Consider the following 24,771-nt stretch of genomic DNA (forward strand, 5'->3'; position numbering starts at 1 on the left):
GAGCACATTCAAAAGAGAACAGTCACAACCTTTTTTTCTTTCTCTTTCTTTCTTTTTCAAAATGGGAGTGGGGGAAAAGCATGCAACTCCAAACTTAGTGCCTACAATGCTTGGAAGACATTATGATTAATTTTGTACTTAGGTTTCCAGATGTTGGATTTTGTCCCAACTTTTAAAGACCTCTAATGTTTAACAGGATATGTGCTGAGTATAGTCTTTAACAGAGTTTTCTTTCATAACTCTAGGATCTATGAGAAAAGGTAACTCGGGGAAAACACTGCAGATTCGGAGCTGAATCTACAGCCTTCTAGGAAAAAAAAAATATTAAATGTGCAAGTTTGGACTGCAGCTATATTTCTTTGGGAAGACTATGGATAGGTACCAGAGCTGGCAGCAGAGCTGTTTGAATGCCATCCTCCTTGTGCTGCTGTGGACCGGCATTTCCCATGCACAGAGGGACTGCACGGGCGCGGAGTGCCAGCCCCTGGACAACTGCATCGAGGACGTGCTGGAGCCTGGCGAGTGCTGTGCCACATGTCTGCAGCACGGCTGCACGTGCGAAGGCTATCAGTACTACGACTGCGTCAACGTGGGCTTTATCAACGGCAAAGTACCCGAAGGGCAGTCTTACTTTGTGGACTTCGGAAGCACTGAGTGCTCATGCCCCAAGGGAGGAGGCAAGATCAGCTGCCAGTTCATGCTGTGCCCAGAGCTGCCCCCAAACTGCATCGATGCGGTGGTGCCAGCTGACGGGTGTCCTCAGTGTGGGAGAATAGGTTGCCTCCACGAGGGCCAGAAGTATGTAGCAGGGCACACATTCCACATGCCCCCCTGCAAGGTTTGCCATTGCCCGAACGCTGGTGGTGAGCTGATGTGCTACCAGCTTCCAGACTGTAACACGTTCGCCTTAAACACTGCAAGTCCAATAGATGCTGAAGATAGCGAACCAGAGAGGCACTACGACGATCCATACAGCTATGATCAGGAGGCACCAGAAGGAGACAACACCCAGGTGGAGTCTCCAAAAAAATACAGGAGTTACTCGTCCCACCTAGAGCAAGAGAGCATCAGCCAAGAGCAAAGCGAGGATTATGACTACCTCCCAGCCAGCATTGCTCCTTCAGCTTTGGCTCCGGCCGATCTGTACCCAGAGGAAACGGCTGCGCCACTCACCACACCAGTACCTAAGGTCCCCTCTGAAGTTCGCAGTGCCACAGAAAGAAGTGAGCGAAAGAGGGTGCCCCGCACCACTGCAGCATCCCTCCAGCAAGTGACACATAAGGAAGCGCCAGAAACCACCAGTGCTCCTCTGGAGCACACAACAGCCACTACTGAGACACCCAAGCACCTGGAGGAATTGGAGAGGAGACCAAAAGGGAAGCAAGGGGACAAAGAGAAGCACGAGCAAGAAAGAGCCCCCCACTCTAAAATGAAAAAGCATGCCAGAAAAGAAGACCCAGGGAACAGCAAGTATCTAGGCTTGAAAGAGGTGAATTTAACAGAAACAAGTTGGTCAAAATCTTCCCATGAAACGCATGAGGGAAATGCTTTCCCCAAGGTAAAGTTCAGTGCAACAACCTCTCCTCCTGTTGCTCTAAAGGAAGACCGTAGTCAGTCATCCCAAAAGCAGTCACAGACGCTTTATCGTTACCATCCCGAGGAAGATGGGGACCCCAACTCTATTCACGCTAACCCCAGGTTACCAGAAGGTAAGAACTACTTCCAGTGTAGATGTCTAGAATATTTACTCATAATAACGTTGGTGCATATCCACTGTTCTTTTCCTCTTACTGCTCCACATGGGTATGAAATCAAGCAAACCTCCAGTTACCTTCTTTCATCTCTTTCAGAAGATGGCTTGTGTTTCATTTGACATAATAGATGCCATTTCACTATTGCCTACCTTGCTTTGATTTTGCAGACTGTGGATGGTGTTGTCTGGTATTTTAGCTTTATTTCAGGTGATGTTTTGTAAAACTCCGACTTCTTCCTTCCATTACTTGCTTTTAATTTCTAATGTGATGTTAGAGAAACATCTTACTCTACACAAAAGGATTTAATTAGTTATCTGCTTGGATCCTCCAGTTACCAACTGAATGTAATCACATTGGTAGTTTTTGTCTTTTGCAGCGGAGAAAGTGAAACAGTTGTGCTTCTACTACGAAAATATTTACAGCACTTGTTGTAATATTTATCCTACGGTTGAAAGGCTGTCTAAGCTCGTTAGTACAAGAACTTGATAGATACACTCAAATACCCCTGAGGATTAGTAGGGAGAAAAAGGACTGCCTCTTGCTTTGTGTTTTTTGGGGGCTGGAAGTTTATGATGTTTATGATCAACTGTAGCAAGTGGATGTATTTCCTCTCTGCCTCTGGATTCCTCTTGACATCTGCAGTGAATGTTGATTATATGCTTTTTGCAATGCTCATTACTGTAATGAATGCAAACTTCATCGCTATAAATTAGCACATATACAGCTCATATTTCCAATTCATTTTTCATCAAATCAAGAGTAGTATCTCCTTTTTCAAGATGTGGCACAAAATGTTCTCATGAGACTCAGATGTATAATACTTGCAGTCTGAATAGAGAATACTGATTACTCCCTAGACAGTGATATTTCTTCCTGGGTTATCTAGGTAGCCCTTAAACATCCTGAGCTGCCTAGTCCATCTACTCAAGAAGTTTAAGGGAGATAGGAGGAGAGCAGATTTGGAGCTGAGACTGTAGGTCCCAACACAAACAGCACCTCATGACAGTTTACCAAACAAAAGATGTACAAGGTCCGTGAATGGAGATGGTAGTCTCTTTCTTTTTCTTTCACTTCCACTTATGTTTTTATTGTAAATGTTGACCTCATAATTAGTGATAACAGCTATAATCTGAGTCAGACCTTGACTTCTTGATTTCACCAAAACAATGCTCTAGAAACCAGTCTTGCCTGAAGAACTTCACAGCATTGTAGGAGTACACCAGGCAGCAGTGTTGGAACACAATGCCTTGAAATGAGAAAACATTAGCTGAGCACACATACCATCCAGAGGAATGCCATTAGGAAGTATAGACTTTCAAAAGTGATTTAATAGATAGTTAATGTGCTCCAAGCCTTACCTCTATGCTACCTTCTCTTTGCGGATGCCTGTTGTATTTTACTTCTAGGTCTTTTTGTTATGTGAAAGACGAATCAAATAGGGGTGATTGGCTGATTATCCTAGGTGAGTAGTGAACTGATTCCAGCCTTCCAGTTTGTGTAACCTGAATAAGAGCATCTGTTCCTAACACCTTCCTCTGCTCTGTGCAAATGCAAGTGGCAAAAAGCATCTGTCTACATAGTGCACTGAGCTCTTCTGTAGGCAGATTTTATGCTGCTTAGTATTACCATGCAGCTTAAGCACAAAGCTCTTCCCTTGTATTTGTTGCAGCCTACCACAAAATCTGATCTGAGCTGTGCATGAAGGCTGTACATAATACACGGGTCTGAGTTAGGACTAATATGCAATAACCTGTTTTCTGATGTAACTTAAAAACAATCTATTTAAAATTAAATTGCCTTTTTTTTCCTCTCAAAAAGGAAAGATGGGTGGACCATCCTGAAATTTTCAGTGAGAGGGTTTAAGAAAGCCTATTGGGGTGAAAGTGTTTAGGTGATTTCCAGTCTGTGATTCCTGGGAACTGCTTGGCTGAGACAGGTCTGGTTTGGATCTGGATTAGGTTGGGATGCCTGTTGGATAGGAGCAAAACGTGACAGATGTCATGTCAGATGTGAATTGTCTAGCCTACAGAAGCAGGCTTGGAAATCACTGGATGCCATTTTTGCCTTAGCTGAGATATATATGTATATAATTTCAGTTAATATTGTAGAAGTAGAAAGGAAAATAAATAGCCCTTGGGAGCACAGCACTCTCTGATGGCTGTAGACAATGCAGCTCTGAGGCTGCTGGTTCTCTGGCCCATGGAGTTGCTGCACGTCCTGGGAGTGAGCACCAGTGTCATTGCACCACGTGCATCACCCTGCAGCCGCTGGCAAGTGGGGCCTGGCCAGGCAGCCCCTGCCCCCCGTCTGCTTCACCATTCCCATTAGGAATAGTTGGTGGAAGCGTATCTGTACAGGCTGTAAAAGAACTACAGAACGTTCTCCAAAAATCAGGAATCTCCCTTGACATGGCTAGCGCCAGCGCTCATGCCTAGGGACTGCTGTATTTTCACTTGTTTTGTTGTTTTAATTGATGTGGTTGTGACTCATCTGAGTAGATCCATATGTTTCAAGTAATAAAACACATATATCTTCTGTCTCTTTGCTGACTCCTGAGGCAGTGATAGAGGGTGAGTGAAGATATTAGTCAGACTTGAAAGAAAAATTAATTTTGCTTTCAGACAGAAAATGAAAACATGAATTTTGTACATGTATTTCCAACTATAAAATGGCATAATCTACCAGAATTGCCAAATAACTTCTTTCCTCCCCTGAAGAATCAGCAGTAAGATGTAAACTGCACCAATGCCGTAATTTTTAAAACCTGCAAGGCCATTTCGCTGTTTCCTAATGGGGCTGCCACTCTCGCAGCGGGGTGGTGCTGCACCTCGGGGTGCAGTTGGGCTTCTCCTCTGAGGCTGCACATGGGCAGCCCCGAGACAGTGTTCAGGTCCTGTCCAGCTCTTCAGGGTGCGATGTGAGCCAGCCCTCATGCAGGCACAGTGTCGCCCACGTCCCAAAACAAGTAGGCGCTCCCAGGCCACCGGCCGCACCCTGCCCTGCCGATGGGCTCCCAGAAGCAATGAGCGCAGATTTTGTTCGACCAGCTCTCAGCAGGATGCTGAGGGGTGCAGAGGCCATGGCTCACAGCTCAGGGAGGGTGCTTTGGCGCTGTGAATGCTGTGTGATTGCAGAAGGTCGCAGAGCGCAGGGAAGATGCATGCAGCCCGAGGGGCTGGAAATGGCTGTGCCTTTCCAGCAGCGGCTGCCTCGGAGAGGAGGGCTGGGTTAGGGGGTTGTTTGGGGTTTTTGCACTTAATTGAATTTTCCTGTTGTTCTCATCAGTCTGTGTACAGGGATGGGTTTTCTTTATTTTGGGTTTTTCCTTCCTTGAAATCATCAATACGGTTATTAACATTTCATCTTAATTCCTTTTTTTCTGGAAACATACTTTTGTTTAGGTTCCCGAGTCACTGAGAGATACATTTTTGTGATTGAGGGACATTCTAGATTTTTGGGGTGTGGGTTTTTTTTCCCCCTTTCTTTTTCTTCAGAGCTTAGAAAAATATAGGCCGCTTCACAGAAACATTTGCTGCCACTAAAAATTCAGCCCAAGTTAGATGGCTATTGCATTTGTTCTTCCTATTAGCTGTACCTGGCACCAGAACTCAGCTGTGGTTGGATCCCTGATGCCTTTGGTTACAAACTTGGCTTCATTACTTATATTTTATGTATCTCACTCTGGTTTTATATGTAGCTGAGTTTTCATCTCCCAAATCTCTGATGGCTCATATGTAATCTAATGGTGGAAACAATGTGGAGTACTTTGGTGCTCAGGAAAGGCTAATTTTGTGTTTTGATTCTCTTTCTCCTTTTGCACTTCGTTTTTCATCTGTGTTTCAGTACGACTCTGTGAGGCTGGCACGCGCTGCTCCCCTTCTCGCTGACAGGCGGGTTGGTCCCCGGGAGAGGCCCCGTCCCCGGCGAGGCTGCCCTGGGATATGTGCTGGGCTCTGCCCGGCCCGGGGATGGAAATAACGCTGCATCTAAAAAGCTGCTGTTGTTGGACACAAGCATATACAACGAGATGCAATATTGTACTGTATTTCACATCAGCCAGCTAAGATGATCTATTTAGTGTCTTCACTCAGGGACTCCAGTGAATTGCCATTTGTTTCGGGAATTTTTTCCCCTCTCCTTTTTTGGCTGCTCTGAGCTTTTCCGGACCAGCCCTTTTGCTGATTATCAGTGCTGTGTGAGGTCAGGCCCTCACTGGTGGCTCCCTGGGGCAGCAGCAGCACTTGCGGCCCCCAGGGAGGATGCGGGTGCTGCTGCCATCACAGAAATGGGCCCCGTTGCAAACCCGCTGGTAAAATGGTGACTTTGGGGAGCTGGTTTCTCCATTTGCAAGGTGGGACGTACAGCACCAGCTCTGCAGGGCTGTGTGAGCCCAGTGGATGCTTTCCTGCCTCTGACGGGGGCGGCTGCTGCTGCCCAGGGGTTTCCGCCAGCCTGTGCTCTGTGCCAGCCCGTAGCACTCCCTGCTGTGGAAACACTTGTCTTTTACTCCGTGTGTGAGTGCACTTGTCATAGATCCTGACTATAGACTAAGGAACAACTTTCTTCAGCAACATACAGACCTATTGAAGTTTCTGTGGCAAATGCTAATTACTCCATTCCTAAAGGAACTCTAAGTGTAAAGTAGAGGTAATTACTCAGCTGAGAAAGTGTAAATTAAGTACTTTCACCAAGGGAAGGGATGAGATTGATGGAGGCTATTCTCTTCATACAGTCCCTTTCCAAACATTGATCTTATCCTGTCACTTACTGCAAGAGCAGCAAACAGAGGGAGTTTTAATTTCTATATTTCCTCTTTCCTCATCCTAAAAATGCCCTGAACAGGGGAGGGTGGAATAAAACATCTTTAAAGATCTTACTATAAAGTTTTGTTACGATTTTCCCACTTTTTTCCATTTCCCTATGCTCTGCCAGTAGAGTGCTGTTTCTTGGATAAATGTAACTCAGGTAGCAAACAGCCTCATTGTGAATGTTTTATGATTTGCATTCTGGTTTTGGCAGGCTGAATAGCAATTTTTGTCTAGCTGGAACCATTGTGTTTCAGAATGGAGGTGTTTTTACATGTAAACTCATCCACAACTGGTGATTTTTTTTTTTATCATGGTCGTCTTTAGAGATAAGGATAATTGCTCTCCAGCTGAAGTAAATTGCACCAAGTAAATATTTGTGAGCCGAGATCAGTGGATGTGAGAATGGGATTTATTGCATGTGAATCCTGATCAGGTAGGAGGCTCTCATGTAACTTCCAAGGATGTAGTTGAGATTTCAACCATCCCATCTGCTGCACATTTGCTGATATTGAGGCTCATGAAGAAAGATGACCTTGAATTTCTGAACTGAGGACAAACGAGATCTATAAAGCAGACCTGCAGTGAGGGTTTCTGCGGCATTCCCTGAGCACACCGACCCTTTGTCCCTCCTGCTGCCACCATAAAATGCACTGGAGGTGGGAGAATGCTATGGATGGTGCTTCAGAAACACAAACTCTATTTGCAATTACATTGCATTTTTTGGTATCGGGTGAAGTGTTCTTTCACATTTACTTGAATTACCTCAGGCTTAATCCTATGCTGCCTACTTTGTCCCAGTTCTCTCTGCAACAGGAAGAAATCAGCTTTGACCCCTCAAAGTAGGATAACTGAGGAGTAAAAATAAACCTCAGGAGAGTGGGGTGTGGGGAGAAAAAGCCAGCAAGTGTGAATCAGCATGAATTACAGCCCCAGGTGACAGCATTCAGTTGTCTCTTTGGTAGCTGAAGTTCTGAGATAGTAAGGTTATAGAGGAAGATAGTGTGAATGGGTGTAAGGCAGGCTGGGATACATACAGAAAGAAGGCGGCTAAAATACTACAAAATTCAGAAGTGTTTTAAGAGAGAACCGCAAAATTAATCTATCTGTTCTGCCAAAAATGGCATTCATACTAGTTTAGGAGGAAAAAGAAGAAATGCAACCATTTCCTAATTAAAAAATGCCATGTATGGTATGTGGGGGGCTGATCCTCGCATGGCTTCTAGTGCACAACCTCTTCCTAGACCCCTTCCCTTGCTCACCTCAATGCCGTGACCCCAGCGCCCATGGCCAGGGGCTGCCACCCCCTCCTCGTCCAGCTCCACTGGCCCAGCTGGTGGTGAAGCTGTGAGCAGCCCGTGCAGGGACCTTTCTCGGATTTGGGCTGCTGGGCCACTGCCGACCGGCCCTGCTGACAGTGGACCTGTCATTTCAAGTTCGTGCTCGAGCGGAGCATTGCGGGATGAAGCACGGCTAGGTGTGCCCCCCTGCAGGCAGGGTTTGGAAGGAAACCTGCCCGAGGTGCAGTAGTCACCACAGTTGTCTCTCTGTCTTTATTTGTTTTCCTTCCAATATCTAAAAGCATGAGTAGGGGTTGAGGTTGGACAGCAAGATGTGCTTGGGATGGGCCCCCTTGGCGCTTGGATGGCTTGTGCTGGGATGGGCCCCCTTGGCACGTTCTGTTTTAACAAGACAAGTAATTTCAAGTGTGTGTGCGCTGAACGCTGCTTGTGGCATAAATTTGTGAGCAAAGGGTGCAAGGAAAACCGAAGCCTGCCCCAGTGACATGGAGGAGTGTATTCAGACTAATTGTTTGCAGACTCTGAAATAAACAGTAGCCAAAAGTATCAAATCTCCAGGCACTAGAGATGCCGGATGCAGCATGGCTTTCTGTTTCCAAAGCTCTTGCTTTCAGTGGATGCGGCATTAGGCCTCTATCAGGTGCTTTGAATAGTCCCACTTGAGGAATTTGAGCGTGGATCTAGCTGATCTAGCCTGCCAGCCTAGGCATGTAGGCAGCAGCTGGATTTTGAGTATCCAGACTTGCCCTACCCAGGAGCATACTTTTGGGGTCAGTGTTGATGGTTTGGTGTTTGTGTCTAGATGATCCCTCTGGACATGTTGCTGCATGACTGCTGCTTGCCTGTTTGTGTTCTGGAAACTGGTATAGTCAGACCACTGCTGCTAGTCTTCCAGCTGGCTGGGTTTCAGTGTGCCTCTCAAAGCTGCGGGCTCTGAATTTGGAGTATTATTCTTTCTTTGCAAGAATCTCCCTGGTGAGCCCAAGCCCTCCGCACCGCAGACCTTGTTCCATTCATCATGTGCATCTCCTTGCTAAAATGGAGATACTAACCAAAGGTCATGAGCTCCTGGTTAGCGATACTTTTGTGTTAGCCGTTTATGGTGCTGTTTTGGTCCTTAACTCTTACAGAATATTTTAAGTGGTAGCTGTATATTGAACCAGGAACTCATGATCTTTAGTTAGAGAAAATAGTTTAGAGGATCTTTTCTTAAAGATGTGAAGATCTGTGAAGTGGTGCAAGCACAAACCTGGTATGCAGAATGCCAAGTTTCAGCGCCATGCTTTACTAAAAACTGTCTGCATAACCTGTTATAGTGTTGTGGTTTAACCCCAGTTGGCAACCAAGCACCATGCAGCCGCTCGCTCACCCTGCCCCCACCTGGTGGGATGGGGGAGAGAATCTGAAGAGCAAAAGTAAGAAAACTAGTGGGTCAAGATAAGAAAAGTTTAATAATTGAAATAAAATTAAATGTAATAATAATAAATTGTAATGAAAAGCAAAACAATGAGAGAGAGAGGAGCAAAACCCAGGAAAAACAAGTGACGCAACCGCTCACCACCCGCTGACCAATGCCCAGCCAGTCCCCGGGGCTGCTCACTGGCCAACTGCCCCCAGTTTATATACTGAGCATGACGTCATATGGTATGGAATACCCCTTTGGCCAGTTTGGATCAGCTGTCCTGGCTGTGCCCCCTCCCAGCTTCTTGTGCACCTGGCAGAGCATGGGAAGCTGAAAAGTCCTTGACTTCATGTAAGTACTACTTAGCAACAACTAAAACATCAGTGTGTTATCAACATTATTCTCATACTAAATCCAAACCACAGCACTATACCAGCTGCTAGGAAGAAAATTAACTCTATCCCAGCCAAAACCAGGACACAGTCAGATGTATGCAGATTTTTAAGAGCCTAAACAACTCACAGCAATGTCTCGAGGTCTTTTCTTTTTAAACCTCAGTACCTGCCAACCTAGTAATTAGAGATGTTTGAGAAGGTGGCTCTCTGTCTTCATGAGTTACCCATAAAATGAAGATAACAGCTCCTCACTTCGGTGTGATCTTACGGATAAGGCTATGAATCACTGGGAACCATGGCAAGCAGGTACAATGTGCAGTACAAGGTGGGACAAACATGTATGTTCCTTCAGAGCTTGCTAGCTATGTCTTCATTAAATACACTCTGAAGAGCAAGGTCTTTTTCCCAGCATCTGGAGCGATGATATGGTGTAGTCAGATTTCCCATCCGCTGATAGTGCATTTTATACACTGAGTTCTTTTTGCTGCAGCACAAGGACTATTACTCACGCAGTTGTCTGGAGCAGTTTTTATAAGGAAATTCACTGTGTTAAGTGTTGGCACCAAGGGGAGGTGCAGAGAATGTTTGAAGAAAAAGTGAAACAGGATGAAAAATTCACACCTGGCTGGGGAATATATATTGGCAGGATCAGTATCCCATCCTGCCCTGGAGGAGCGCGGCACTGCTGGCACTGCTGGCGCTGGCACAAGCCCAAAAGGCAGTGTCTGCGTGGGACAGGTTTTCCACAGTGACACTGAATGTGGACCAGGGTTTTCAGATATCCTTAACTTCATGGGATTTAGTTACCAAGATAGTTTAAATCTTACGTGTTGTAATAATAAATTCAACTGGAGTTGAGCACCTAACCTATGATGGCATCAAAATACTTTTGGAAATCCATCCCGTGTAACTGTTTTATAGAGGTAAACATCATCATTTGTGAAAAATTAGCTCCATCCATGGTTTGCAACAAGAACATTTGATCTCACTTCTGAAATTAAAACATGGAGACAAACTATGGAAATAAGATGGGAGTTTTCTTGTACAAATTAATTAACCACTTGAAAAGACAAGGCTGTTGGGCTCACCGCGTTTCTCAAAGGGACTGCATTTGCTGGTTATTTATAGTATGTATCTCCGAGTATTTTTTTTTGTATGCATGTTTGATACTTATTCAGAAAACAGAATTTAAATGAGACTTCTTTGCAGTGGTGTTTGTACTCTTCTAATCGATCACTGAGGAATTAAAAACGACCCTGAATATAGCTCCTTGTTAGAGAAAAGCAAATATAAGTAGTAATTTCTGATCCAAATTTTGTGAGACAATAACCTTTTGAACAGTTTCAAATATGTAGGCCAAATAAACGTAGCTTTCTAGCATATGCTTACTCATGAAAGGATTTGTAATTTCATTACCCCGGGCCTCACAGCGAGCAATATCTCTTACCTCTTAGGGATTCTTAGGTAACAAGCCAGCAGTAATTGGAATTTTATAAAGATCCCTTTATGTGTGAGCAGGCTTTATGTTTTATTGACTATTCCCAGTCTGTCTGTGCTGTGCTCGAGATGACCAATTCTCTTCCAAAGCCACCAAAAAGTCCTAAACAGCCATCCCAAAGCACTGCTGTTGTTGGCGCTAAGCCAAAGTCTGAGGGAGGGATAGGGGAAAAAAGTAATTGTGCTATCTTTAGGACCAGCAAACCTCCACTGCAGGTTTTCCCCTTTCCTGCCTTTGCCTGGGGGGCCAGGGAGCTGCAATGTCCCCCTGGAGCCACTTGTCTTTGCTCTGACACTACATGTGGAGTGGCTGTGACTCACCAAGCACATTGCGGTGAATGAATTTGTAAGCAGCAACGTTACAGAGCCTCGGGGTCTGCAATTGTTCACTGCCTGGTGGAATTACTGGGTTTTACTCCATCACTGGGACGCACTGATGGTGATGGAGTACCTAATTAGGTGGCAGCAGTTGCTAACGCGGGTGCTCTGGGGTGTTAGGAGGCAGCTGCGCCCTGCAGACAGCCTGGGGAGCACGGGGGTCTCGGGCTAATGGGGGTGCGTGGGCACCATGCTGAGGCTACGCGTGCCCAGCTGCCTTGCCTGCCTCTCTCACACAGCCTGGTCATGCTGTGTGCAGTTCTGGCTGGAACTTACTCAACCCCTTCGTACACCAAAAAAGGAGCAATTTAGAAACCCACCTAGAATAATAATTCCTTCTCCCTTGTTGTTATGAGTGCTTTTGTGTTGCTGTTGTGAACCATAGGGATGCTGATTGCATTCAGAAGGGCTCAGAGTTGTTTGACCATAGTTTTGAATTACCAAGTACTAAAATAAATGTTTATGGCTCCAACAACTCTGGGTTTAAAACCTTTTAACAGTATAAACAGGTGCATGGAAGGGGAGGATTTGCATCAGTAACTTTTAAAAGATGTTATGAAAGTTGATGCTTTTGTGAACTGTTGCTCTGTGTGTAATACATATCTTAAAAATAATGAAAATTGTCAAATGAAACCTCGTAGCCTTACTGTTACCACTCACAGGGCAAGTTATTGCTTGCATCTCCAGTGACCGGTACTGCAAAAGTAATAGGTTTGTATATAGTGTTGTATGCCTTTCCACTAAGGTTATTTGAATTGGGTACATGAGTATGTCTCAAGGATAAGTAAGGTAAGTGCTTGGGATAAGCTTTATTTCGTATGAGGTCACTATGTAGAAATTTTATTTCAAGAAGCAGATTTTGCATCTTCTCTCCTGTGTTAGCCATCTGTGCTGCACCTTTACCTTCCCTGCTGTCACTGGACCTCATTGTGGATTTTCCCCTTCCTTGTTTGCTGTGTGTCTCCTCCTCCCCTTCCTATAGCCCTCGAGGAGCCAACTTTTGTGGCTTTGCAATTAAGGAAATGTTTCCTTTCATCTGAAGTCGAGCACTCTGGGGCATGCCGATAGCTGCAGGTTGGAGGTGGAGTGGCAGCCCCTGACTGCTGCAATGGCTGTGGGTGGCTGCAGCCCAGCGTGGGGACTTTGCAGCCCAGCACGGGGTCTTTGTGGCCCAGCACAGGGACTGTGCAGCCTGGCGTCAGCCACCAGACATTGGGGACCAGTACAGGAACTTTTCTGGGAGAGCTGCAGGAGAGAAATGGAGGAAGTCATGCCTCCAGTGGTGTTAGGGAAGTCAACAGGTTACCAAAAACCAAATAAACTGAAAAGGCATGTAGGTGCTCAGTGCAGGGTCATCAGTAAGCACTGTCCAAAAGGCACAGAAGAATACCAGATGGGGAAAAAATGGCATTTGCCATGGATGTCATCCATAGTCCAAGAAATTTTAAGCCAATTTTACGCAATATATTCTGGTCTTAGTATGTCACCGAGATGCTTTTGGTGTATTTTTTTGAGTAATAAGCTCAATAGCACTGTGTGAGAGCTACAGTCTGGCATTGAGCTGTAATGGCACTCACCTCCTCCTTATATTCATTGTGAGCAACATCAGCTGTATTTGGAGCAGGGGAGCTGGAGTTTGACTGGAGCTGGCTCATATGCAGGGAAAAGAATTGAGAAGAAAATGAATGAGCTCTTGCAACAAGAACATCTGGCTATACTTCAGTTTCCTTTTCTTCTCACCTCTCACTATTTATATGTTAGTTTCTGTCTGAGTTTTGAAAGACATTGTATGTGCTACTTACTGGAATCATTTTCTGAGCACAAGTTATATTCATTAATATTACAGAGTTATACATCTTGTATGAAGTGAAGCATCGAAAGTGCTTCTTGTATTCGTATTCTGATAGAGACATCCTACAGGGACTTAGGAAACAATTATATTTTGCTGTCAGTGGTTTGTAACATAGAATTTATTATACTTAATACCAAACGTACTGTGTGCCGATAGCACATGGCACATGCAAAAGAAATTCCAGAAACACAAACCTTGCTTCAGTGGGGAACAGAATTTCCTGAAAAGCAAACACTGAAATGAAAAGCATGTCATCTTCTCCAGCTTAGCGGCAAAAGCGGATATACTTGTGTGCCTGATACAGGCGTTGTGTTTTAGGAGGATGGGTTTTGTAGAAGACTCATGTTCAAACTTGTCTAGCTTGTCATTAAAAAAGTAAAGTTCATTACTGAAAATATATCTTTTTAATGAAAATGGAGCTTACTATATATAATGGTCATTTCTTATTACTCTTTCCATAAGGTTAAAGAGCTCTTTTGCGTTGAACAAGCAGAATGGGAAACTTTCAGCTAGTTTAATAGTGTTTAAGGAGTCTTTTTTTTTGATAACGATTCTGAGAAATCACTAGGAGGAGGACTTTTTAGATAAGAGTATTGAGTCAATCCATGGTGGCATGGAAAGCCTTACACCCACCCAACAAGTCTGCCAAATGCTGTCAGTATTTGGCTATCAAGCTGGTGGCTATTTCTCCCTAAAGCTCAAGTAGACCCAATTGTAATTCTTCAGCTACCTCTATCAAACATCTTGTTTATGGCCTATAAGAAGCTGAAGATTAGTATAGTTTTCCCTCTTATCCAAGAATTCCTCCTCTGCAATGTGCATTAATTTTCCTTGTGTTGGAATGCCTTGCATGAAACTACTAGTAGTTTTCATTTCCAGATTCAAAACTACAGTATTCTAGCCAAATGATTTTGTAAGAGATTTACTCTGAGGAACTGTTTTCATTGAAGATAACATACACTTAAGTAATGTCTCGTGTAATAATGATAAAATTTGTACTTTTACTGGTTCTGGATCAAAGTTGATAAGCATTGTCTTAACTCATGGCATTGAAATCAAAAGAAAATTATAGTAAACATCAGCGATGACTAGGTTTTACATTAGAAGGTTACATAAATGTTTAATTTCAATCAGCTTGGATTGACTGCGGTCACAAGCAAATTGTGGTTTTGCTTGTGTCTTTAAGTGAGGTGGAAGATAAATATGGAGACTTTCCAAAATCTCATGCACTAGTCTCAGAAGTTTCGGTTGTTGAATTGAACTAATGAATGTGCTTTACATATGTTCTTGAAATACAGACTTTTGCCTTGCTTGGCCTATGGCCCTGGGAAGCAATTTTCCTGGTAGTGTCTGCACTCTTTCTCCTCTGTACTTGGCCCTGGGGACAAGAGGAGCAGGTTTGTACTGTGGCGTGACCGAGAATCCGTTGTGGGATAGGCAGGGACTGTCACTGCCTTGGTATTAGGTGAAACTAACCAATTTAGGTGAAAAAAAAGAGTTGTATTACTGGTTTTCTTACTCTTGATGAATTTAACCAACTAATTAAGATGAATAAGATCTTTTGGAGTCATCCAGTTACATTTGCCTTTCAATGTGAATAATTTGGTATGCTGAAAAATTCTGGCATGTGGCAGAGAGGCCAGCTTAGGCTTACTATTTATGCTCACACTCCTGTACTAAGGTTAAATGAGTTTAACACTTTGGGACTGAAACTAAGCATCCTTTAACCTTCAGTCCTGAGTCCCCATTCTCACTTTGGTGAGTGCCGACCGTGCAGAATGGCAGCACAGCCTGTCAGAGCAAGCAGCTCGTGTGTAAGGTAATGTCAGTGACTTCAAAGGTGGAATGCTTCATCAGCGCTGCTGTTTTGTCTGCACTCCTTTAAACTATGGGATCTGACCTTTATTAGGTAATATTAAAGTCCCATTTTGGTATGGTGAACGGCTTTACACAGTCTTGACATCTGACCCTGATATTTCAGAGACATTGCTCACTGTTATTCAGCTTTTAAATGGAGTCAGTAACATTTCTTGAAAAAAGACTTTGAAGGTCAAATCCTGTCCTGTCAATGCCATATTAACCCCATTAGTTTCAGTAAGGTATACACTCATTTTAGCCGTATTGCTTCCTCCTATGTTACTTCAAAGTGGTAAATTACTTTAAAGGTCAACTGTTAAGCATTAGAAATTCTAAAAATTAAATGCTATCTTTAAGAAAGAACTCCTTACATCTCACATGAACTTACAACAGTTGGTCTCACTTCACAAGGCTTTCTTTGCAGTCCCAAAAAAACTTACTTGTTTGTCTTATATTTTTTGGTCAGACTCAAATTCCTCTCCCAGATCTTATGGTTAATTTATAGTAAACGAATACCTCATAAAATGTATGATTATTATACAAATACATTATTATAGCCATTTGTCTTTTTGTTTGTAAATTCCACAAATTGAATGTCTGGGTGACGGATGTTTATGGAGATGCAGTTGATAGCACGGACTGAGCCCAGGCACGACACGGTGCTGAGGGTCATGAATGAGCCGCCTTTCCCATGACAGGCAGGAAGGGGCTTGATGCCTACTAATGCGGCCTCACAAACCACATTCCTTTAGAAAAAAAGAGCTGGTGTTGATCGATGAATATGCTTCCTCCATCCACGCCCGTATAATAGAACTGAGATTCACGCTGCTGTGTTTCAAATGTGACACAGAAAAGTCCAGACTCCCCCAGGGAGTTAATCACGCACCTGACCATAAGTGTCTGGATTATGGTCAGTTTTGTAGATGAATATAGTTTTATCATTCAGCTATTAGAGAGAGACCAATTAATTCTTTTGCTACTCTATAAACCCAGAGTAATTGCACTATGTCCTAAATATGTTAATATGAGAATTGTCCTTGTGTACTGTCTTCATACTAGGTCAGGATACTGCTGTTCTTGCAGCAAATCTTGACTTTCTTTGGTGCAATTGTAACACAGGTAGGCCCTGGTACTAGCGAAGAAATCTTCACAGCACTTTCGTATTTTATATTCTTTAATGGCAAGAAACAAAAATATATATATGCTGCAAGATTAAGGAATTAGTCCATTTCCTGGAAGGCCAGAGGACCACACTGCTGAAATGGTGATTGATTCTATTCTCAAAGATGAACTAGAGAGGTTTTCTAAACCTGACTTGTTTGTTTTGGCTGGCTGTTTGCTGCCACCTTGCTGAGATTTTTCTTTTGCTGCTTGAATCTGCTCCAGACTCTTCAGAACCTGAAAATTGCCAAAGCTGATGACAAGTAAGAAGGAGCAAGTGTTGGTGCAGTGCAAGGAGAATGCAAGCTGGCAACGGGTGTTAAAAGGACCAATATTTCTGCTGTTGTAGCCCGTGGCAGACTCAGTACCCGTGGGTATGTGTTGCCCTATCTGTGCATTCTCCCAAGAATGGAAAGCAGATTATCTGCTTTCATAACCTGTCTCCTTCTCTCTGCTGCTCTGGTAGTGCTAGTGGTACAGTGCAGGTTTGTTCAGCAGTGCCTCTCATGGGACCAAAAAGGTAAAGTTCAGGCTTTATCTATGCCCTATCTTGATCTGATTAGGAGAAGATGCTACATGCCGGCTCCTGCGGACCAGTTTCAGGGCTTGTCTGTGTGTGCAGCTGGTGGAGAGTAAGGCTGTACCCGCATGCATAGATGTGCAGGCTGAGCTGGAGTATAGAATTTAAAGTTGGTATTCATTACAGAAGTTACACACAGAGAGCATGCAGGATGAATGCGTAAATACAGCCAACACTGATGTACAGATTGTGTGTGACTTTGTTGGGTATCAAATGCCTTAAAAAAGGTGCAAAGTAACTTCCAGCTGTGTGCTGGGGAGCTGTGTGATAACACTGGAAAATGCCTTTATCTTGTTTGCCCTCTTCTTTTCTCATTCCCTGGTAGTAAGACTTGGTTACTAACTTTCAAACTGCTGAGCAACTTTTAACTGCTTGTGTATACTTAAAAAAAACCACCTCAGTCTGGCACTAAAATACTTCCTAACGTTCTCTGAATCAGTCTGTCAAGCAGGGGAGAGTTCAGTTCTGCAGTAGTGATGGCCATTGCCACAATTTATGTGATTGAAAACAAAAGTTTTGTAAGCAGGAGGTTATAGTGGCAAAATTACTCCACAGGTTTGCATGGTGCTGTAGGAATGCTTGCTAGCTCAATGTAAAGACTTAGCATATAGACAGCTGGAAGCTTTCTTCATGTCCCTTAGAAGTGTAGTGTTGCAGAGAGCCCCATGAGTTTGGTAGCTGGAGGTCAAGTCATACTGCAAGGTATCCCTAGTGAAACAGGAAGCCTTTGCTTGGGTAACCGAGTTGAGCCCCAAGGCTCAGAAAATCCTCAAAGTAACGCAAAGCAGGTCCTGGTTTGCAAAACCAGCACAAAACAGCAAATGCATTTCTAACTGTAGCTTGATAACAAGAATATGTAAACAGACTTCACCTGGTTTCACGTTTAACTGCAACGTTTCTCGCAGCTCAGACTTGGCTGGCTCTTTCCTCCATAACTGCCAGTTATGCAAATTGATTAATTTGACAAATTTCTGCCTTTTGTAGCAAGTCATGTTCAGAACAGGAAGAGTGAAAATCTAGTACGTGGTAAAGTTGCTCGTCAAGTGTTGTGCCACGCATGCATGTAAAGGAGACTAATAAACACTTTCCAGCACGGAAATGCATGCTTTGGACATCACCTACAAAATTAAGGAAGGAGTGCCAAATCCTGCAACGTGTTTCAAATAATCTGATGTTTGAGGTTATTTGTAAGGTTCCATCCCCTGGAGTCATGTGGCTGCCCAAAAACATCACCTTTCATTTAAAAGATTTTAAAAAAAAAAGTAGGAGAGCCACACAGTCTTCCTTAAAGAGAAAAACTAAATCTCAAGTGTTTAAAAACAAACAAACAAATAGATAGCAAATTAAAAGAATTCAAACATGTACATGTTTCTGCTCAGCCTCCGTTGCAGTCCTTCCCCAGCCATCGTGCTCTGTGGGCAGTGTGGGGTGAGGTGGCAGGGGCCATGGTGGGGTGGCCGCGAGCCTGGGGGGAGCCGTCTTTCCGAGCACCTCTCCTTGTGTGCACCTGGAGCACGTTCATGGGAAGGTCACTGCAGCAAGGAGGAACCAAAGAGGGGCCAGGCAAATTCGAAGTACGAGAGCCAAATTAAGACATTTCTTTTGCTGAGACCCACAGAAATCACTGAAGAGGGAAAATGGAGCCTTGCTGAAATTTTCAGCAAGGGAAGGGAGATTAGCAGACAGGTATGTCCTACTTTGTCGCACACTATGAGCTGTTAGAGGAGTGGGTGATGGGGTGGGCTTGGTATTTTTTCTATTTTACTTTCAACCTGGAGGCGGCTAAATAGGAATGGTTTAAAATAGTATCGTAGTTGCCATAGATACTTGTTTAAATTGAAAATAGAGGTCTGGACCAAGCTTTTATTCTGTCCGCCAAAGCAAAACTTGGACCTGAGTGATGAAACCTGAGTGGGTTTGAGGAGTCACGCTGAAGCTTGCGTTGCCGCAGTCAGTGATTCAGCCACGCCGCAGAGGATGTGGATGTGTTTGACGTCACTGAGCAGCTCCAGCAAGGGTTCACATAGGCCTGAGACTCTGGGAAGGGAAAAATCCTTCATGCTTCAAACATTTTCCTCCTTTTTTTGCCCCAGGAGGTCTGTAGAGCTCGGAAAAATGCCATGGAATGCTGCTTTCCTGGGACTGGGTTTGATTTTTATTTTTTAAATGTTACTGTGCAACAAAGCAGTAGTTCAGCTGGATAAAAGCATCCTATTAAGGTAAATTCAGTTTATTTGTCCCAGGAATGTGTGGCAAATGTGTATCTAATTACAGATAAGGCAACTAAGCCTTTCATCTTCTTTCAGTGAAAAAGAATCTGCAAATAAAGTGGAAAATGTTTTGGTGAAATCTATGAAGGTCTTTTCAAGGATTTGGTTATCACAAATGAGCCCCACTTAAGGGAATTGGAATGTTTCGCCCTATCCTTCTGCTTTGTGGGTGGCATTGGATATATTGGGACAATTTCAGCTGACGCTGGAAATCCCTTACTTTGAGATAAAAATCTGTTGTTCTGCCTTTGGAGATTTCTGGTTTCATCTGTCCATTTTTAGATGGGGAGGGCAAATCAGTACTGGTCCGGTGAAGATGACGGAGATGCACAGAATACATCAGTTGAGTCTGGCCTGAGAAGTGCATACTTAATATTGTGTCACATTTCCTCTCCAATTTCTTGCTCAGTAGGTGGTAGAGAATTAGTGCTTAATTACTTGCAGGCTGTGGACAACAACCAGCCCCCTTAAACTGTTTACATTTCTGGATAAGGCTGGAGCTGAATGTTCTTTGTGGTTCAGTCTTTCTCTAAATCTATGGAAGACTTTATAGTGCTTGTTTATCTTTTATACCATATACAGGGATAAATGTTTGTTCCCAAAGAGCTTTTATCTATTAAAAAAACCCCATTCACCCACGTCTATATCACATTATGTATGATAAATCCGTTTTATACCATTCAGCTTCCCAGCTTGTGAAAAGGCACAGTCTGTCGTTCAAGAGGCTTGTGCAATTGCGGGAGTTCATAGCTGAGCAGAAAATCAGATCCAAGTTTTAAAGGTGGAGCTGGAGTTCTAGACTTGCTTGGATACAAGGAATTACATCTAGCAAACATCACTTGAATAAAACATTAATTTCCCATTAAAAAACATTATGTTGCTCTGATAATTGTTCCTGTTTTGAGTAATCCTCATTTCCTGCATATCTCTGGTGACTCATCACAGCAGAGATCTCATCCATTCTGCTTTGCAGATGCTCTCAAGCTGTCTATTCCCGATCTGACTCAGCTTCTTTATCATCAGCACCTTCTCTTGTTGCTATTGTGAAAATGTATGCCTCGCGAAGGACTTCGTTCTCCTTCCAGCTTAAAAATGACTGGCATTGCTGGCTACACTTTTAAATTTAACTCAAGTTTTAAGAAAGTTAAAAATTCACATTTGATGTTTTCGGGTTGTCTCAAGTCTTGAATCTGCAGCTGAGAAGCCCAGATTGCAAAAATGTATGCCTCTCTCAGTCCTTATCTCTATCTATAATGGGAACAAATCTTTCTTCTTTTCAGATTTTCTGTGAGTGGTTTGCCAGTGTAATAAATTCCCAATGTGATCTGTGCATTCTATAATTTCAATTACATTTTACTTCAAGGGGTTAAAAGAGATGGGTGGTGCGTGGGTCTGCATGTGCATGTCAGCTATCGCCTCTGTAACAAGGTTTGAGATTCTGTTACTGAAGTTTGTAGGTAAATTCAAAGTTTTAAGAAAGGTAATTGGTGCATGGTGTACTAAGCAACAAAACCACAGGATTCAAAGGAATCCTTGTTGAATGTACGGCTTAGAGGACTACAATACTCTGGAGTGTTTTATGCCTCCACGCAGTATGTTCTAGCACATTTAAATTCAGAGCCCTCAGAGCTGTGGTACAGCTGCGGGCAAGTCTCACACCATGTTTGTATTGCTGGTGCGACATGTTTGTCAGCTTTGGGGTGTACAGCAGGACCTTTTATGACTCTCACTTTGCAATTTGGGCTAAAGGAGTGGAAGGTGCAGGTGTCATAACGGTATAACTCCTGTTAGAATTAGGTGGCTGTAAATACGCGTTTAAGACTTACTGCTGTTAGTTAAAAGCTACAGCAAATTTTTGATCCTGAAGCAACACCAAAAGTTTCTGCCAGGAGTGCTGTGGGTGATGGGGATGTGTGCAAGGAGGAAGTGAAGGCCTCTTGCACAGATGAGTCTTTCCTTCTTCTCTCTGTGTTTCTTCTGCATGTTGGGCTGGATTACTGCTCAGGAGGTTCATTGTCCAACTCATTAGTAGCATTGAATCGTACAGATAAGCTTTCTTTTCCTGTTTTAAGTCACCTTCATCCTCCTATGAGCAAAATGGAATCTGATATTTAATATACAGTGCATTGCAGTGAATAAATAATTTGTTATGCTTTTCTAGCGCTTTCACTACTTAAGTTATGCACTCTGAATTGGGACTGCCGTTGTACTACTTGGAGTTGTCCTCTTGTCACTTGTACTGGAAGATGTACATGCAATTCATGATAGCAGATCATCTCTACTTTTAATCGACTTTTCCACTCTTTGTATTATCGGCAGTTACTTAAGCTTCTTAGGTCGTATTTGGGTAAAGGTTTGCTTTCCATACTGAAAACAGGTTCTAGTATTAAAAGTTGCACACTGACAATAGCTTTCACTCAATGACTGATGATAGAGAGAGGAGTTTTGGGATAGTGCCGTGCTTCATATGGTTCTTTAGATATATCTGTCATTTGAGGTGGTTACCTCAGCTGTCAGTCTGTTAAGATTATGTAAAGGTTTTAAATTATCTCCTCTTTGCATGGCCAAAAAATGATTCAGTCCTCTTGCATATTGTATTACCTCAAGCTCTTGGTATTTATTATGCATGCAATCAAGAAATTAAAAGTCTGAGGCTTGCAAAGATTTATTTAGTAGCATTTAATAGCTATCTGTTTGCTAGTAATTTGGTTCAACAGAATGAGAAATTTATTTTTGAATTGTCTTTTAATGAGCAGATAAGCAGGTTTTTCTATCACTCTAAAACTTTGAGTTGTCACTTCAGGGCTGCGTTTTTACAAATGGAAATTGTTCTCTCTTGCATAGGTAGCAAGCTGTTGTGGTAGTTTCTGTTGGTTTTAATGGAGCTTGATTTTAAATACCCCATTAGCTAAAAGAAGAATAAGAAACTTTCTCTTTTATTTTAGAGATATTTCTTTTACTGTATATTTGATACTTGATGGAATTTGTACAGCCAGAATGAACCCCTAAATGATTCCCAACTCTATGAAGATCTGTATGTTATTTTTGTCATTGCTTTTGTCATTTGCGGAAACAGTCATGTAAGAAAATTTAAGAATATCTTTATTTTTGAAGGAGTTACATTTATCATGATGATTTTGAACTTGTTCATCACTGGACCTGTACTTATGACTTGAGCAGCAGAGTCTGTGGTCCGAGAAAGCCTCTTGCACAGCAGAGCTCCAGTGCAGTGCGAATCTACCTGGTCCTGCAGCAGTGAAACGTCACTGTGTCACGATCAAAAAGAGCACCTGAAGGTGTGTTGAGAGAAAAATGAAATAAGTAAATACGGTGCTGCTTTGCTAGTGATATGGCGGTTTCGTGGCTGCACCGCATCTGTGCCCAAGTAAAGAAGGGCTTACGCAGGGTTGGCTCCACTGATGTGCAGGGGTGACTCTGCCCTGGGCTTCTTCCAGGCTGAGAGAGGTTTGACACAAAATCCTGCCACTGGGAGGAGAGGAGAGGAGAGGAGAGGATGGCTTGCGACGTTGGAAAACCTGTCTTTGGAAGAGCCAAGGCAGACAGAGGTATTTCCTACGTGGTAAGGATTTCTGCGACTGAAACAGAGGATGAGCAACATGGTGTGTCTCTGTGGAAAGTAAAAATAGTTTTAATTAACTAATGAACTAGCTGTGATTTAACTTAATGCTGCTGAAACCGTTCATATGTCCAACTGAAGTTTTCTGAAAGGAAGGAACTGAACTGCATTGCAAGGGGTGAATTCAGTGCCCGGGCGCTCGGTGCCTGAGCCTGCTAAGCAGTAAATCGGTGTTGGGCATGTGCAGATTCTGCTGCAGATCCAGAGAGTACCATCTCCACTCTGGCCGAACCAGTTCCGTTCAACCACTCCTTTTGTCAGAGCTTGGAAACTGCTCTGGGGGAGGGGATTTCAAAGTCTAGCACAGCTGGTTTTCCGCTTCCAGTCTCTAAATTGAAAAAAATGTGTGTGTGTGAGAAGGTGTGGATCTACCAATTTTAAAAAGATCAAAGCCTATTTTGCACTTAAACGTGGTGTTAGTTGTCCTAAATACTGGTTGGGCAAGCTGAGTCTCGGGAGGGCAGATATTTAAAAAAAAACCCCAGAGAGGATTTTTGTGTGTGTGCAGTGAGGCCCTGCCTGGCATTAAGCTGGTCCTCCCTGGGGCACCGCAGTCGGGCTGCCTCTCTCCGCCTGGGCCAGCCAGCCTCACAGCGTTTCCAGGAGTTTGGTGTCTTTGATATCGCTATCTGTCTGTCAACTTCAGCTGGAAGTCTGGCTAACAACTTAAAAGTGTATGAGATTGGAAGTTGTTATAGAGATATGTAATGTGCAGGTCTGTGGGGCGTTTCTTTTTGACATGAGGTATGAAAGTGAAAAAACCAAAAGAGCAGAGGAGAATCTGCATGTTCTTCCAGTGTGGTCCTGTAACAGCATTTAGGGTTTTTCTTTTGCTTTTTCTAATCAGAAATTTAAAATTAAAAGTCACTGCTGATGAAGCCTGTAGATGACATGTAGGCTGAGGGAGCGATGAGTAACAAGGAGGCCTGCACAGGGCTATGTGGATTGCTTGCACTTTAGCACAGTCAAATGTAAGGTCATTCACCCAGGCTCTTCAGTCAGGAAGGAAAATGAAAAAGCTAACTCTGTCTTCTTACAGTCTGGCAAAGCAAACAGCTTTGCATCACACAGGGCTTAAAGCTGCCATGAGGTTTACAGAATAGAGATTGGGGTGACTGAAGATGTACTCAGCATCCCTACTTCAGCTGTCATTACAGTTTTAAGGCTGGTCTTCCTATGAACAATTAATGTGCACAAAATGACTTACCTTTGGATACTGTGTTGTGATAAGCAGCATCAATCCCTACAGGTAAAAAGTTCACTTCTGTCATGTGCAGTTTGTGAAATCCTATGAAAAAAAGAAAAAGAAAACAAAGGAGTATTGTGTCAGGGTAATAGAAATAGGTAAGTAATTGCTGCTTCATCTCTGTTTTACAGACATGGGTATATTTGGCACTGCAAATTCTCAGATATTTTTAAAGAAACACAGAATAGTAAGTAAAGCGTGGGGGATTTTGGTGAATATCCTTATCCATTTTTAAGAAAGTCAGAAAGAGACTTAATAGTACATGTAGTTCTTACTTTTTCTTGGCTTCTTGCCAGGGCATAGCTTTTTTTCCCCTGTGTCCTTCAGTTTACTTCAATTATGACTTATTTGCAAATGTAATTCTTGGGAATGTCATTCAAAAGCCATGTACTAAAAGACAAGGCAGGTCTTCATTTTTCACAATATCAGATTAAGCTGTAGAAGGTGCGATCTGCTGCATCTAATGAGACATATGGCTGGCCTCTTTTTTTTTTTTTCTCTTTTTTTCTTTTTTCTTCTTTTTTTTTGTCAGCTGAAATAAACTTTTAACTATGTGGAAGTAAATCATAACTAACATAACGCTCATACCTGTGAGCTGAAGCTAGTTGAGCCAAGTCTCCTGGGGGGAGGCAGGAA

At 43.1% G+C, this 24,771-nt stretch overlaps 1 protein-coding gene across 1 annotated transcript in view; it reads left to right on the forward strand.

The window, feature by feature from the left end:
• FBLN2 (fibulin 2) overlaps positions 1 to 24,771 on the forward strand; it is a 95,758-nt gene that overhangs the window by 16,324 nt on the left and 54,663 nt on the right. The window contains exon 2 of the mRNA XM_009579650.1: positions 246 to 1,709. Within this exon, the coding sequence (XP_009577945.1) occupies positions 329 to 1,709 (1,381 nt within the window). The 5' untranslated portion in view covers positions 246 to 328. The remainder of the gene's footprint in view (positions 1 to 245; positions 1,710 to 24,771) is intronic.

Source organism: Fulmarus glacialis, unplaced genomic scaffold (genome assembly GCF_000690835.1).
Source record: "Fulmarus glacialis isolate BGI_N327 unplaced genomic scaffold, ASM69083v1 scaffold6956, whole genome shotgun sequence".
NCBI classification, from domain to species: domain Eukaryota; kingdom Metazoa; phylum Chordata; class Aves; order Procellariiformes; family Procellariidae; genus Fulmarus; species Fulmarus glacialis.